Source organism: Micromys minutus, assembly GCF_963924665.1.
Source record: "Micromys minutus genome assembly, chromosome: 1".
NCBI classification, from domain to species: domain Eukaryota; kingdom Metazoa; phylum Chordata; class Mammalia; order Rodentia; family Muridae; genus Micromys; species Micromys minutus.
Genome location: NC_137969.1, coordinates 218,287,641 through 218,305,128, shown reverse-complemented (window position 1 = coordinate 218,305,128; position 17,488 = coordinate 218,287,641). Strand labels below are relative to the sequence as shown.

General features: G+C 38.6%; 1 protein-coding gene and 1 pseudogene across 2 annotated transcripts in view; both read right to left on the bottom strand.

Annotated features, from left to right (window-relative positions):
• MNAT1 (MNAT1 component of CDK activating kinase) overlaps window positions 1-17,488 on the bottom strand; it is a 130,554-nt gene that overhangs the window by 80,052 nt on the left and 33,014 nt on the right. Inside the window, exons 2-3 of the mRNA XM_080927340.1 lie at window positions 2,817-2,969; window positions 760-833 (exon numbers count right to left, since the gene is read on the bottom strand). Of these exons, the coding sequence (XP_080783466.1) occupies window positions 760-833; window positions 2,817-2,969 (227 nt within the window). The remainder of the gene's footprint in view (window positions 1-759; window positions 834-2,816; window positions 2,970-17,488) is intronic.
• LOC308428785 (high mobility group protein B2-like) lies at window positions 5,207-5,836 on the bottom strand (annotated as a pseudogene). Its single transcript has one exon. The product of its transcript is annotated as a high mobility group protein B2-like (transcript).

Genomic DNA, 17,488 nt, shown 5'->3' with positions numbered 1-17,488 from the left:
TTCTCCTTCCACTTTGGAGGCCCAGAGATAGACCTCAGGTCTTCATGCTTAGCGGCAAGCACCCTTACCTGCTGAGTCATCTCACCAACTCTAATTATCACGCTTTAAAAAACATAATTTTAAATCAATATTTCATAACTTCCATACCTTTTAGCAGTTCTGAAACTCTCTTTAGCAAAAATGAAACAAGCATCAACCCTTAGCCCAACATTGAAGGAGGAGAAGCAAGCAGAAACAATATACTTTTGTGAGGAAAACACCTTATGACTAATCACACTGAAAAGAAACACTAAGACTATTCTAACTTCTACCTTGAAAACCCTAACTAGTCAAATGCTCAACACTCAACTTCAAAGTCTTCCCAACATACTATTACGGGATAGCATAAATAACAGTGAACGTTGTATCTCGTTATCACAGACAGTGTTGAAAGAATACCTACAACATCAATCAAAGCACTTCCTATTGCTTATACTGCTTGTAGAGAGATGGTACATGCACACACACCCTCTGTCCCAGCTAAAGAATTCTACCTCTACTAATAATTTCTCCACGATAAAATTACTCAAGAATGCCCTTTAGTATGGTTTAAATTTGGCAAACATAATTCAACTGCAAAAAAATAAATAATAATCTGTGAACACTGGCAACCACTACTACATCAAAATCTGTCAGGAGCCCTGCGTGTGAGACATTGTCTAGGCATCTAAAAGAGAACAGCACAAGATCTCAAGGCTAGCATATCGAATTAAAACATACCGATTTCCTCCACTTCTTCCAGAAAATCATTATATTCTCTTAAACTAGGAAAATCTTCTTCCCTTTTATTGTATCTACAAAGAAAAATATCAAAGTATTCAAATCATTGTAAACCATTTTATATATCCAGCTTGCTCATCCCTACCTAATTTAAAAAAAAAAAAAAAACGATATATAGAAAAAGACTGCTCACTATGTAAAACACTGTATTCTTGATGCCAGGTTTAAAACTAAACCAAGAATGAAAGCTAGGTTTGCAGGGGGAAAGGGGATTGGCTTTGCTTTGTTTTGTTTTTTAGTTCTTTTGTAGGGTGTGGAAGGTTGATTTCTGTTCACAAAAGTCATGTGTGTTCTACCATGACTACCCAAAAACACTATTTTTAAATTCTTATGATTAGAGAGAAAATGTAGCAAGGGTTACACAGAGAAAAAAAACCTACAAGGTCGGGAATGGGGAGAGTCACAAAAATGTGTAAATGTTATAATGTATCTGTGAATAATGACAACGCTGAAAACTGAAAAAGTTAAAGATCAAAAGGTCAGAATGTAAAAGATGGCCCCTTGAAGTAATACAAGTAAAAAGATGACCAGCTGGGTCACTAATGAAAGCATTACAAATTCACCATAACTAGCACTATGTACTAAACCATTAGTAAAATGTATACAACCCCCACCAAAAAAAAAAAAAACTAAAAAGGGCTGGAGAGTGCTCAGTGGCTAAGAGCATGTATTACGCTCGAGACAGCAAGGTCATAAGGAAAGGAAGACAGAGTGCCACAGCCATCCTTCCACCTTCTTTCTCTTCACCCTTCACTGAACTTCTGGCCACACCACGTTGGGAAGGTCATGAGAGGCCCACCACCTCCATGGTCTGTCCCAGGCACTATGAGAAGCGTTCCAGGAAGAATTTGCCACTTTCAGTAGAAAAAAAAAAAAAGTGGTGGCTGCTGGCTGCAAGAACTGTGTGCTTAGATCTGAATTTGCTGTGCCTTTCTTTATAGTATGACACCAAGAAACTGAAGAAGCAAAGATGCTTAATTTCATCCTTTATTTAATAGATAATAAAAAATATTTAAGAGGTGTGATCTCTGAAAAGTGGCTTAATCTCTTGAACTCTCATACTAGATAAGATTGTAAATAAACTAATGACATGAAGAAAAGAAAGAAAAAAGAACCAGCACTACTCTTGCAGAAGACCAGAGTTCAGCTCCCAGCATCCCATCTGGTAGATTACAACTGCCTGTTACTCCCGGTGGATCCAACACCAGCACCTCTGGCTCTCAGAACACCAGCATTCATATGTATAAATCCACACACAGATACACACCCACAATGCATAAGTAAATAAAATAAAACAAACCATTTTTAAAAATTAAGAAGTAAGGTCGGGGCCAGATACACAGCTCAGAGACTTAGAGTACTAAGGCATTGGGTTCAATCACCCAGAACCAAATAACAAAACAAAACCTTAAGAAAATATATTAAAATAATATATTAAAATATAAAGTACCTTATAACAAAAGGGCAAATAAAATGAAACTCAAAGCTCTTAACAAATCATAAAAATATACACACATGCATGGCAAAAAAAGTATAGCTACAATTTTCATGTTGAAAAAAGCTTCAAACTGACACTTAAATGTTACCTCTGTAGTCTTTATGATAAATTTGTTTTGATTGTTGCTTTAATTTCTGTCTCTTTAATAGCCTATGCTACTTTATTAGTAGACCATGAGAACAAGGTTTACAGCTATTTTATATATCATGTCTTAATTACTGCTAATACATAAAACAGATGTTTATTTGGCAATTAAGTAATAAGTAACAAATGAATAAACTGTGAAGGCATCAAGAAGGTTTTTCTTTAACAAAGGTTAGCTATTACACAGTTCTCTATAAACTCAACAAATTTTGTAAAACAAGTATATAGATGATTGTATAACTACTCTGTTACTTGCCAATTTGTTCAAAATTACATAAGCAAATATTGTCAATGACTACTGAAATAACTGTAGATGTTTTCTTTGCTGGCCAAATCCCTTGACAATAACACTTACATCTTTAGTACTTTTTTCCGAATTTCAACCTCCTTGTCAACAGTGGGATCTTCAAAGAGCTGTACCCTGAAGTTGCTTTTCCTCAGTGGAGTACCACACTCAGGACAGTTTCCAGCTCCTCTTACAAACAGTAAGTCCACACAACTCTCACACCTATAAAGAAAGAACACAAGTGGCAATAGTAGTGATGACAGTTAAACAAGAAGGGGTCATGAATATGAAAGGGAATTAGGGGAGACAGGAAGAATTAGAGTAGGGAGACAAAGGGAGGGGACTGGTGTAAATATGATATTCGTGTGCGAGATTCTCAAAAGGAAGTTAAAAAAAGTAAGAAAACATAATATTTAAGGTAGTGTTCAAATCTACAAGTCTGCCCTTCAAGGTAGGATTAAGAATTGGGGATAAACTTTTCATTGATACTTACAATTTTATAGAAAATAAAACTTTGGAATACCATTTCTATTTGGTGATTACTTTTTGGACATAGATAACTGAGAAGATGCCAGTTATAGAACTGTAAAGAGTAAATAAATTGAATGAGGTAGTAAAAAGAAAGGAATATTGAAGAAATGAGGAATGACAAGGCTTCCCTATGCACTGTCATGGCCCTTCTAAAATGCTCTGGGCATTCCCAATTCAAAATGCCAAAGCAGGGCTGGAGCAATAGCACAGTCAGTAAAGTGTTTGCATGAAGACATGAGTTTGGACTTCCAGCAGCCACATAAAGGCGGGAGTAGTGGTGCACTACTGTAATCCCAGTACTGAGGAGACAGAAACAGAAGGATGCTGTGACACTACCTATTACAACTGCCTAGCTAACGTGTAAGTCCTAGATTCAATGAGACCTCATCTCAAAACATAAGGTGGCGGGCAACTGAGGAAAACAACCAACACTGGCCTTCCCCCTCCCCACCCCGCTTCTCTATCTGTGTGTGTCTCCCAATCTCTCTCACACACATAAACACTCTAAATCAGTGTAAATTTTAAAATCTTAATGACAAAAAAATTCACAGAGCATAGTAGTCATTCCCAAGATCAGCAAAACCTTAGAAAATAACTCTGAACTTGGAGGTAAAGGAATATTTTATTTCTACTACATCTTGAGGTTAGAAGAAACCTCAACTACAAAAGTTGAAAATGAACATATTTTAACCAATTACAGATATTTATAAGGAAGGAATCATATGAAATATTAAAAGTACAGCCTAAAAAATTCCATATTTCTGGGCATTAAAAACTAGATTCAATTAATAGTTCCGTTTTTCAGAATAAATATTAAATATCTTTTTTTGAACAACTTTATTTTAAAAAACAAAGATAAATGAACAAATTTTAAGCATTTTTGCATAAAAGTATACAGATACATTTTTGTCAGTGCTTGGCTTTTTTTTTTCCCAAAGGTTTGATAGTGTGCATTAAGGTCTTACTAGTTACAATGAGCATAAAGTACATGTAAAACAGGATGTAACCCGGAATTAGTCAAAGTTTTCTTGGTGTGTAAGGATTGAGCATAATGGATTTTTCTTTTCTTTTTTTTTTTTCTTGAGCTTCACACGATATTAAATATCTTAATGTTTATAGAATATTCCCATTTTCGGCTAACAAGATGGGTCAGTAGGTAGAAGCGCTTGCTTTAAACAAGCATGAAGACCTGAGTTCAGATCCACGTAAAAAGTTGGGCATAGGCACATAGGCATCTCTAACTCTAGTGCTGTGGGGAGCAGAGGTGGGGATTGGCAAGGTTTGCTGGCTACCACGTAGCTCAGGGTCAATGAGATACCATCTCAAAGGAACTGAGCAGAGAGCGACAGAACAGGACACCACTATCATCCTCTGTTCTCCAAGCAAGCACAGAAGTACGTGTACTCACATATCCATGTATTACACATACATACCATACTCAACATATACATACATGTATATATATATATATATATATATATATATATATATATATATATATATATATACACTCACACAAACAGAAATAAATAATACATATTTCTTAGTGTTTTGTTGCAAGTAATATACATTATTTTATTACAAATTTAAAAAAGAAAAAACAAAAAATGCAACATCCTAAAAAAAAATTCTTTTTACTGGTAATACAAATTCCTATGAAGTTTTTTTTTTTGCTACCATAAGAAATTAAAGAAACCATTAAATATTTAGAAACATTCAACACCAAAAGCTTTAAATCTAACTGTACATTGTAGCGCCTGAAAAAGCTACAAACTCTTTTTTAAAGGTATTTTCTCTAAAAAGAATCTCACCAGCTATACAAAAATCTGTACAGTTTTTTTTTATACTGAAGCTAATGTTGAGCTGCACTTGAATTTCACATTCTTAGCAAAATTGCCTGAGCATTTACTCCACTTTAGGACAGCCACTTATTCTTCATCCTCATCATCCTCCTCTTCATCTTCATCTTCTTCCTCTTCCTCCTCCTCCTCCTCCTCCTCATCTTCAGGTTCATTCTTCTTTTTTGAGCCTGTTGGCCTACCAGGACCCTTCTTTCCTACTTCACTTTTGCCCTTGGCACGGTGTGCAGCAATATCCTTTTCGTACTTCTCCTTTAGTTTAGCTGCTTTCTGCTCATACGGTTGTTTATCTTAGGCAGACTGCTCAGACAACATCTCACCCAGTTTCTTTGCAGAATCTCCAATAGACATGTAGGGTGCTCACTTTTGATTTTTGGACGATGTTCAGAAGAAAACAGGAAGAAGGCAGACGGTGGTCTCTTCGGCGCGTTTGGATCCTTTTTCTTTCCTTTCTTATCACCTTTGGGAGGAACATAGTTCTTCATCTCCCTGTCATAACGAGCTTTGTCGCTCTTGGCCAACTCTTCAAACTTCGACTTTTCCTTTGCAGACATGGTCTTCCATCTCTCGGAACATTTCTTCGAGAACTCGGCGAAGCTGACCGACGAGTCCGGATGCTTCTTCTTGTGCTCCTCCTGGCAGGTCTGCACAAAGAAGGCGTACGAGGACCCGCGGTTTGTTGGGGTCACCCTTGCCCATGACGACGACGACGCGGCGTCTATCTGGCGCGAGTTCTTCCCTCAGACCTCCACAGAGAGACTTCCTTCCCCAAGCTCCGGCGAGAACTGGTTTATCCGTGTTTTATATTTTTAACATGAATTATTTGTTTCTAATCAGTTGTACATTTCCACGTTTTAAAAATCTGCTTTAATCATTTCCCATGCAAAGCAACATGCTCAAGTTTTGATGTGACTACTGCAATACCTTCTTAGTCAGTGTTCTATTACTCTGAAGACACCTTGATCAAGGCAAGTCTTATAAGAGAAAGCATCTCATTGGAGGCTTGGTTACAATTTCATAGGTTTAGTCCATTACCATCATCGAGTCACACAAGCAGAAATGTGTCAGGAAAAAACAGCTGAGAGCTATATACTGATCTGCTGGCCAAGAACGCAATGGTAGGCTTGCCTTGGGCTTTTGAAACCTCAAAGAAAGCCCATTCCACACTTCCTCCAACAAGGCCACACCTCCCAATCCTTTCAAATACTGCAACTCTCTGGTGACCAAGAATTTGTATCTATGAGCCTATGGGGGACATTCTTATTTGAGCCACCACAAATGCATATCTTACCCATGATCCTCTATGGGAAAGACAAATTACTACAGCAGTCAGAAAGACTAAGAAAATGTGAAAGACTACTACACCAAGAATAGATGGAAGAGCAGCCAAGAGCCTGACTGACAAAATAGTAACAACTAAAGATACCTCCAGCTCCATCTCTGCTCCTCTTTCTGCAGGGACCATGATCCTGCTTCCTCCCAGTCTCTGGTCCTTCTTACCCTGGTATGGTACCACACTCCACATGACAGACCTTCTCACAATCCTCCTCCTGGGATGATGCCCAAAGGACTGGCTCCTGGAATAGAGCCAACCACATGCCTATGATACCCAGATCTCCAATTATGAGACCTCCCAACAGCACTATGACAGTGCCCACTGGGATGGCATGACCCAGCTAAACAGATATAGAGCAGATGGGTTCCTTATTAGTTTGGTATTACTTGTTCTCTTTCATCTGGAGATCTCAGTGCTAAGCCTAAATGTGTTTTAGCTTCATTATTAAAGAGAGAGAGAGAGAGAGAGAGAGAGAGAGAGAGAGAGAGAGAGAGAGAGAGAGAGAGAGAGAGAGAGAGATATCCCCTTTCCTAGCCAGAGAATAGTTTTGAAAGAGAGAAGTGGGATGAAAAGATGAAATTGCCACTTGCATTATAAAATGTGAAAATAAAATTGTCAGCTGTTTCAGTTTTTAAAAATCCGCTTTAAATTCAAAATAATTGAAACAGTATTGCTATGAGATAGATGAATGTTCAAATGTGTGCTAGGATAAATGGGGCCCTAGGTTCAATTTCCTGTACACACACACAGACACACACACACACACACACACACACACACACAGACACAGACACAGACACACACACTCACACTTCAGAAAGGGGTAGAAAAACTACTTTTTTTAAAATGTATTTCTTCATGTTTTGCTTGAAATGGAGTCATAGACAGTCGTGAGCTACCATGTAATACTGGAAACTGAACCCAGGTCCACTGCATGCTCTTGACCATTGGGCTTTCTAACCCCAGCAAGCTACACTTTAGAATTGCCATATACTGTTTTGCTTTATTTTGTTTTACCTATTTGCTTGTTTACTTATTTATTTGGGCCCTGGGCATGTTAAGCACTTGCTCTGAACTATACTCCCAGCCTTTCTCTTTCTGATTTTACCTGTAAAAGAATGTACTTAATGTTAAACAACATAAAGCATACAGAGAAAAGCTTCAATTCTTTCTTCTCTATACCTCACTTCCAACAAACTGCTGATTTTGTTTATATGGCCACATCTTTTCCTATGTATTTATAGTCTACAGACATGGAAACTAGACATACAAAAAAAATAAGAAAGTTGATAATTGCTAGTTGTATTTTTCCAGCAGCAGAACCATCAGGCCAGCAGTATGTGGCCAATTGCTTGCCTGCAACATTCTTGGAAATTCTTTTAAACAAAATCTTATATTATACAGAACACTTCAAAAATTGCTGAAAAGGTCTAAATGTCAATTATTATGTACACTTTCAAAGATGTATTTACAGTTTTCCTTTCTTTATTAAAGGTCAAAATGACACCCTCCCTTACTCCCATTGAATGACTTACTAGTGGCAAATTCTATTTTCTTCCATACAGAATATTTAACTAATGGCAGGAATGGTGCCCGCATCTATAAATCCCAGAACTTGGGAGGCTGAAGCAGTAGAATCACCATAAATTTGAACCAACCTGAGCTACATAAAGACCTCTAGGAAAGCCTGAGGCTGCACAGTAAATTCTATGATAAGCTGGCTTATAGTGCAAAACCCTGCTTCAAAACCTTCTACCTGTTCACAGGTCCATAGCTGTGCCTAACCCCCTTCTGGTGGCCCGGCCCACACTCTCTTTTGGCTTCATTAGTGATGCCTCTAGCTTCTCCTGGGCCCAGCTCCAGCCAAGCCAGGTCTTTACCCAACAAAAACCAAAGAGAAAACACCTGTTTATGTCTGTTATGCCGAAAGCAAAATCAAAACACAGCAACAAAAGAAAGACTGTCTGAACTTTATCAAACACTTAAGAATCTGTAGAGCAGGGGCTGAGGAATGATTGAGCATTACTGGCTCTGTTCTTACAGCAGCCTGGAGTCCAGTTCCCAACATGCACATCAGATATCTCCAAACACCTCTATGTACAGCTCCAGGGAATCTGCAGCCTCCTGCACACACTGAACTTATTAAATCCTTTTTGTTTGTTTGTTTGCTTTAACTATTTGCACTGGAGCCAGGCATGGTGCACAGCTTTAGGGCCGGCACGCAGGAGGAGAGAGGCAGATGGATCTCTGAGTTTGAGGCCAGCCTGCCTGGTTTACAAAGGGAGTTCCAGAACAACCAGGGCAGAAAAATTCTATCTTGAAAAACAAATTTTTAAAAAAATTTATTTATGCAACAGAGGATGTTACTCAGAAGTAAAATGATAATCTATAAAATGGGAAGGACAAAGATGAAGGCCTGCTATCCAAAGTAGACAAAGAAAGAAATCTTACAGCACAGGAACAAAAAAATAATAAAACCAGCTGAGACTAAAAAGGCATATCTCTAAAAAGGATGGACAAATCACCAAAGGTACATGAAGAATGCCATCATCAGTCACTAGAGAAAAAGCAAATTTAACTATGACGTCATTTCATATGTACAAGGGTGACTATAATTTTTAAATGAGCAAGTGTCAGCAAGAATGTAGAGAAATCCAATCCTCAAGCACTACTAGTGGGAATGTAAAAGTGCTCACCTGTTATGGAAAACAATGTGGTGGTTCATGGAGAAGTGGAATAGGATTTATTTCATGACCAAGCAATTCTACTCCTAAGCATAAACCCCAAAACAGGTGCTCAAACAAATGCATGTGCAGGCACGATCACAAACAGCAGTGTTCACAACCAAAAGGAAGACGGAACCCACATGTCTACTAACAAATGAATAGAACAAACTGTGGTATGTAAACACAATTGAATCATTCACCCAGAAAAAAACCCTTTGGGAAATACATGCCAAGTGAAAGGAGTAAGACACAAAAGGCCACATATTACATAATCCTGTTTTGTGCAAGATATACAATAAGCAAGAAAGCAGACTGATGGTTACTAGAAATGAGGATAAGAAATAACTTAACAGATATTGGGTTTCCTTTCTGTAATTAAAGGTGATACTTGGACAACACTATAAATCTACAAACTGAACTGAACTCTCCATTTTAAAATAGTTAGTTTTATGCAGCTAATTTATATTTATTCGTTTTATATGGGAGTTTTTTAAGACAGTCTCACTCTCTAATCTAGGTTGGTCTTGAATTCATTATGTAGCTCAGGCTGACCTCATGGCAATCCTCATTCCTCAGCTTCCCACTCAATTCCTGGGATTATTAGACATGAGTTGTCATTCTCAGCTCTGAGTTTTAGTTTCATGTTAAAAATTTACAAACAGAGGTAAAGGTGTGTGTTTATAACCTCACCTGCTTTTGTAGGCTGGTGAAGGAAGACCACTTGAGCTCAGGAGTTTGAGACTAGGTTTAGGAACATAGACAGAGATAGAGACAGAGATGGGGAGAAAGGGGGGAGGAGGGAGAGGAAGAAAGGAAGAGCCAAAGCTCAGGGAGGAGTTAAGTAAAAGTAATGTTTTCAAGAAGAAGGAGTCATCTGGAAGGGCCTGGGTGGAGCTGTGGGCAGCAGAAGCAGAGGTTAGAGACAGGCTCTGGCTCTCTATTAGCTTGCAGCAGGTTATCTAGTTGTGTCCCTGCACTCAGCCTTTCCTCCAGCGGGATCATAGGTTACAGGGTCAGAAGTGCAGCAGGTACATAGTATGCTCACAGTGAACATTAACCATTACAACAACTAATCGATGAATCAATCAGAATCAGTATTCAAAGGCACTCTAGTAATGAGGAAACAGAATGAACTGAGCTGGGTCTTGAGAAATGTAATGGCTTTAAAGACAAAATACTGACATTTCAAAATACAAAGTATAAAGAACAAAAATAAGAACCATTATACTCAAAATTTAGAAATATAACAATAAAATCTTTTGATAATAAAATAGTTTACTGTAACATGGTCCTACACTTTTTCAAGTAGTACTCTTAAAAAGGCAAAGGAGACACTGCGTTCAGAAAGATTGCAGACACAGCCTCACATGTCCCCAACCCTCCCTCGGATGGACACCTCTACAAAATACAATATTTTGTCTTTTAAAAAACTGGTGAAAACTTTACCTGTCTTTATAATGGTCCTATTTATTTTATTAGAAAATACCTACAAATAAGCATCAATTCTATATATTTTAGGTAAAACTGACATTTCAGAAAGATGTATATGGATTCAGTTAATACCAAAATATCAATCAGCACATGCCAAGAAACAAATATACTTCCGTTTTAAAAGCATAAAGAAAGCCTGGCAGGGTGGCTCACACTTATAGTCCCATCACCTGGAAGGTTGAGAAAGAAAGATTGTGAGTTCAACACCAACCTGGGCTACAAATGGTGAGTTCCAGAATTGTGTTATATGCTTGAGACAACATTGCCTTTCTAGATGAGGGGAAATTGTTATCTTTCTCAATACGAAAAATAAAGTTCATGTGAACCAAAAACAAAAAAGTTTAAGTTTTAATTATTGGAAGACATAATTATGATACCGGGGAAGGAAATTCCTAAAGGTAACTTCAAAACTTTAAATCTTGTTTTAAAAAAAGACTAATAAATTTCATTTTACTCAAATTTAGCTTCTATGTGAGACTATGTGATACTGCTGAAAGCCCTGCCACAAAAGGAAGGCAATTTTCCACAGCACGATACTCAGACAAATCAATCATAAAATGCTATAGAAAATGCTTAGACAAACCATCCAAAAATACTTGTGTCTTAGAGAAGGATCCCTTTAATCAGAAGAGCTTATTAAGGAGTCTTTCTCTTTTCCACAGGAAACCTTTCCAAGAGAGAACAACCTACAGCCTCGATGCTGAAGTTCATTTCCTGGCCATTACTGGCATCATCCCACACTTTCCCCTCATCCTCTGCCAACAGCTGCTGGCATGGCAACTTGCTATTATGTTTATCCAAACCCTTATCTCTAAAAGTCCTAAATGCCTGGTTCTATACCTTTTGCAGGCTACAGCTGCTACACTTGTACATTTAGTGCAGTGATGGGTTTGGGAACACCAAGAGACATTCCAGTGGCTCTCATGACTGCCAGACAAATTCTTCCCTGAACCCCTCGTGATAATGGAGAAGGTCAATTGCCCTTACTTGGATGGTAACTCTTTTGCTTCTCCTGTAATCTTCTGGCACAAGTTGCTGCAAGTGATCAAACAATAGGGACATCTTAAAGAAGCCCTCATTGATCTGTTCTCTAATGGGACATTTCCCCTTATGGAGACAAGACTTCTAAACTCACATAGCCTAAAGTTACATGAATGAGCAGTATGAAGGTACCAAGTGAGAGCACTCCTACTCTTACCCTGTGCTCAAGGACCCATGTATCCTATCAGTTGAGGACACCAAAATACCCTTGCATATAATGTCCACGTGTTCAAGCTAAATAATGAGGATCCTGGAGGATGCTGTCAATTCCTGCAGACAACTGCCTAAAATCAGACACCATCAAATTTTCCCCCTGCTTTGAGACAGACTTTCTGCATTACTCAGGATGTCTTCAAACTTACCATGTGCTTCTGCCCCTTGAGTGCTAGATTACAGGTGTGTGTCACCATGCCTGGTTTTCAGCTGCATCTTTATGGGACCAAAAATGTAAGTTCTATATCAATCAAAGGACTGCAGATAAAGCAGAACTGAGTTGGACCAACAGATTTATGAACTGAGGCCTAGTGCCTTAATCCTTTCCTATAAGTACAATGCTTGAAGAATCAGTATAATAGCATTACTTAAGATTCCACATTGGTGGATCAAACACTGTAAATCCTCTGAAAGTAATACTGGTAGCAAACAATCAAATCTACACCCAACAAATGTGTAAACTCTGTAACAAATGTGTAAACTCAGTAAATAAATGTGCTGCATTTTGCAGAGTAAAGGAAGGCATAGTTTTATCTTTGACTTACCTATTGAGACCAACAGGAGACTTCTGCAAATTACCATGCATGTCTACTATAACTACACATCTAGGAAGCAATTAAGTGACCACCAGGTGAGAACAGAGACCTACTATGAGCCAGGACTCTATTATACTTATCTGACTCTTCTACCACTCCTTATCCTAACAAAGAGAAAAGAGTAGAAGCTTGTGTTGCATTAAATATTAAAAAATAGAACCATTTGCCCTGGCTATCACTGGCATTGTAAAACCATGTGGCATTAGTGGGTATTTTCTTTTTTTTTTTTTTTTTTTTTTTTTTTTAGATTTATTTTTTTTAACATGAAAATACATGGAAAATACATTGGTCTCTTATCTGTTACAAATAAGACTCAAATTATTAATCATAACAAGAAGTGTTTCTTGAGATATTTCCATCTACACAAAAGACTAACAGCTTATTATTTTTTTTAAAGATTTTAAACATTTTTTGCTTAAAATTATACATTTTTGTCAGTACTGTTTTTTCAGACATTAAAATAAATTTTACATAAAACCATGTGAATATGTTTTTTAGTCAGTACTTGATTTTTTTCAAGGGCTCGACAGTATGCATTGAAAACGTACTAGTTGCAATAAGCGTAAAGTACATGCAAAACAAAACGCAACATGGAAATAGTCAAAGTCTTCTTGTTTTGTGAATATATGTATAGTTTTTGTTTTCTTTATTTCTTGGGCTTCATACAGTCTGTGAGTTGTTTCTGGGGGAGTGCAAGCCTCTGGGGTTAGCATCCCACTATCAGTGACTGCATATTATGTCTGTTCTTTTGTGACTGGGTTATCTCACTCAGGATGATCTTCTCTAGATGCAGCCATTTTCTTAAGAATTTGGTTAAGTCATTGTTTCTGGTGGCTGAGTAGTATTCCATTGTGTATATGTACCACAATTTTTGTATCCATTCGTCTTCTGAAGGACATCTGGGTTCCTTCCAGCTTCTGGCTATTATAAATAGAGCCGCTATGAACATTGTAGTGCATATATCTTTGTTGTGTATTAAAGTGTCTCTGGGGTATATGCCCAGAAGTGGAATAGCTGGGTCTTCAGGTAGTACTATATCCAATTTTCTGAGGTATCGCCAGACAGATTTCCAGAGTGGTTGTATTAGCTTGCAACCCCACCAACAGTGAAGAAGTGTTCCTATTTCTCCGCAGCCTCGCCAGCATCTGCTGTCATCTGAGTTTTGGATCTTGGCCAATCTGACTGGTGTGAGGTGGAATCTTAGGGTTGTTTTGATTTGCATTTCCCTGATGGCTAAGGATGTCGAGCACTTCCTCAGATGTTTCTCGGCCATTCGGTGTTCCTCAACTGAAAATGATTTGTTTAGCTCTGTACCCCATTTTTTAATAGGGTTATTTGATTCTCTGGTGTCTAGCTTTTTGAGTTCCTTGTACACCTTGGATATTAGGCCTCTATCTGATGTGGTGTTGGTAAAGATCTTTTCCCATTCTGTTGGTTGCCGTTTTGTTTTCTTGACGATGTCCTTAGCCTTACAGAAACTTTGCAATCTCATTAAGTCCCATTTGTTAATCTTTGACCTTAGAGCTTGCGCCATTGGTGTTTTGTTCAGGAAATTTTCTCCTGTGCCTATGTGTTCTAAGGTTTTCCCTACTTTCTCATCTAATAGTTCCAGTGTATCTGGTTTAATGTGGAGATCTTTAATCCACTTACACTTGAGCTTTGTACAAGGAGATAAGAACGGGTCTATTTTCATTCTTTTGCATGTTGAGTGCCAGTTGGACCAGCACCATTTGTTGAATAGGCTGTCCTTTTTCCATTGAATGTTTACTGCTCCTTTGTCAAAAATCAGGTGACCATATACATGAGGGCTCATTTCTGGATCTTCTATTCTATTCCATTGATCCACTTGCCTATTTCTGTACCAGTACCATGCAGTTTTCAGCACAATTGCCTTGTAATATAGCTTGAGATCAGGGATAGTGATTCCCGCAGATGTTTTTTTGTTGTTGAGGATGGATTTCGCTATTCTAGGTCTTTTGTTATTCCATATGAAATTGCACATTGATCTTTCCAATTCCATGAAGAACTGGGTTGGAATTTTGATGGGGATTGCATTGAATCATTAGTGGGTATTTTCATCTCAGCTGGACTTGCAGACTCTTTGGCCCAGAGCTCACAAAACCTCTCCACCAAAATTGCTAAGTTCCTGATTTCCATTGGGAAACTACTCTCTGGTCCCAGCAGCCGCTGCCCTCCCACCCCTCCCTGCTGCGATCTCTGCTTACATTCGCAGCAACCTGGTAAAACCAAAACTCTAGAGGCTTGTAACTCATCAATCAGATTATATCAATAAATTCCCACTCCACAAAACATCCACACAATAAACTCAACGACAATTGATACTGGTATAAACTGCACACCTAGATAAGACAGATTGTCCTATAATAATCAATCATTTATAAGATATTCATAGGTGCCTGTGGCTATTTGAAGCCACACAGAGATGAATCATCTTCTTCCTCCTCCATCTTGGCTTCTCCCTCTCTGGGCTTCTCTCCTCCTTTCCAAAACTCTATCCCTGCCTTACTTTTTCACTGCCCAATCACAGGCCTTGCCTTATCTTGTGCCTGCCCTCACCTTAATATCAACCACAGCTTGAATCCAGATATTTTAATGTCAATTTATCTTTTATTCACAATTATTCATAGGTTCACACCCCCAAATTCACTAAGTCTATGTGGGCATAGTAAGATTGAACAGTAACTATCAAAACCAGCATACTATTGGCAGGTTAGAACCATGCTATGGTTTAAATCTTGACTATCCTCCAAAGGCCTATGTTTGTCCTCAGAACATAGTGCTACTGAAAAGGCATGGAGATGGAGCCTAATGAAAGGAATTTAGAGAGAAAACTCCATCTTCATGCCTTCATGGCAATACTTTCCCCACTGAGCCATCTCTCAACTAACTCTCTATGTTCTTGGCTACCATAAATAAAAAGGTCTCTTCCACTGCATATTCCTACCATGGTGTACAGCATGGTGGCACACCTTTAATCTCAGCACTCAGGAAGTAGAGGCAGGCAAATGTTTGAGTTTTAGGCCATGCTGGTCTACATAGCAAGTTCAGGGTAGCCAACAACACCCAGTGAGAACATGTCTCAAAAGCCAGGCAGTGGTAGCATCTACCTTTAATCCCAGGAGGAAAATGCAGGCAGATCTCTAAGCTCAAGGCTAGCCTGGTCTACAAAGTAAGCTCTGGGAAAGCCAGAGTTACACAAAGAAACCCTGTCTCAAAAATCCAAATAAAATAAAAATACTATATAAAAGGTAAAGAGCTGGGAATGCTAGGATACACTTGTAATTCCAGAACTCAGAAGGAAACAGAAGACAAAAATTCAGGGCCAGCCTCAGTTATATGGCAAATTCAAGCCAACCTGGGCTACTTGAGAGCCTGGCTCAGATAAATAAATGAATAAAAATAGCACTTGAAAATGTAAAAAGTCGTAAAGTAAGCATATAACATCAAATCAACTGCCTCTATTGGGGTTCATGTGCATCCTTCAAAATTTAAAAAAAAGTGGAAAAATCATTTCCAAGTGATGTGCCTACATTCTTAAACAAAATGTTGTGTGTAAACCAATAGGATCATAAAAAGAAACACACATAACCTAGAGAGCTAATTTCCTAAAGCTATATCCTTAACTATTAACTTTGGGGGATAAGGAGCACTATGTTAGCAATCAAATATAAGGACTTACACATGCCAGGCAAGTATTCAGCCTGAGCCACAACCACAGTCTCAGTTTCTTAACACTACACAGCTCCTAAACTGTTTCAGGTGTACTACCCTTTCTTTCTTTCTGTCACAATCACTGTAATATCTACTGAATATGTTTATACATGTGTAACAATGATCAAACATCTCCCTCTCCCTTGGTCGCCCTCCCCTACCACCATCATATTTACCTTGGTTATGGAACACCCCCATTCTACACCCTCAACAGTTCTGTGTATCTACCCTAAGATGGATGTACCCATCACCCCCCCCCACACACACAGTTACCATCATCCTTTTTGGCAACCCAAACATCCTCATAAATGACCCACCCGTTATCCCAACAGTTCTTTCCTTGCCTTCCTTGATGTCAAGCATTCTTGCTCATTCCCCTCACCTACAGCTTCACCACCTGTGTGTACACCTACAACCTTCACTCTTGACATCAGTGCTGTAGCCCCTAAGATCTAACTAGATTCCACTCTCTGAAAACCTCTTCCTCTTTCTCAGATGAGTTTCCCTAAGTATGTCCTTTGATTTCGCAAGAACCTCCCCTACAATGACTGGACACCACTCCCCTCCTGGTCCTAAGTTCATGCTTATACAAACTTAGGTTGCACATCTAGCACCATATCCAGTATATGCCAGCTCCTCTACCAAAATATCTCTGAAGAACTTAGCAATATTCTCAATTTTACCAAAGCCAATGATTAATTAACAGATTATGTACAGCAATTTATCACCAAGATTAATATAACTGACTACCTCTTGCAGGTGGGAACAGAGTGTGACTTCATTCAGACTTAGCCAGTTTCCCTCATACCTAGCTGCATTTTCAACATCTTTTGCTGAATTCTCTATAGACAACCTGGAAGTCAGTGTCCCAGAGTTATGTGGAGTGTAGAGGTCCATGTTATGAAGGAAAACGTGGGATGAAGAGCAAGGTGCCACAGGGCTCCTTTGACTACTGGAATAGTCCTGATCTTCTAAACATGATATTAGATCTAAGATGGCTCCCAGCACACCTGTGAGACAGCAAAAAGAAAATGAGGCCAGGGCAGTGGCTGGGAAGCAGCACGTTATTCTGTTGGTTATCTGTGCAGATTGTCTGGTGGCATCTCTATACCATTCTCACGGTTTGTGCTCTCCAGATCTATTTACTCCAATTAGAATAGAAGCAAAATCTCCACCAACTTCCATTTTCATTTGACCTCAAGTAATATCTACAAAA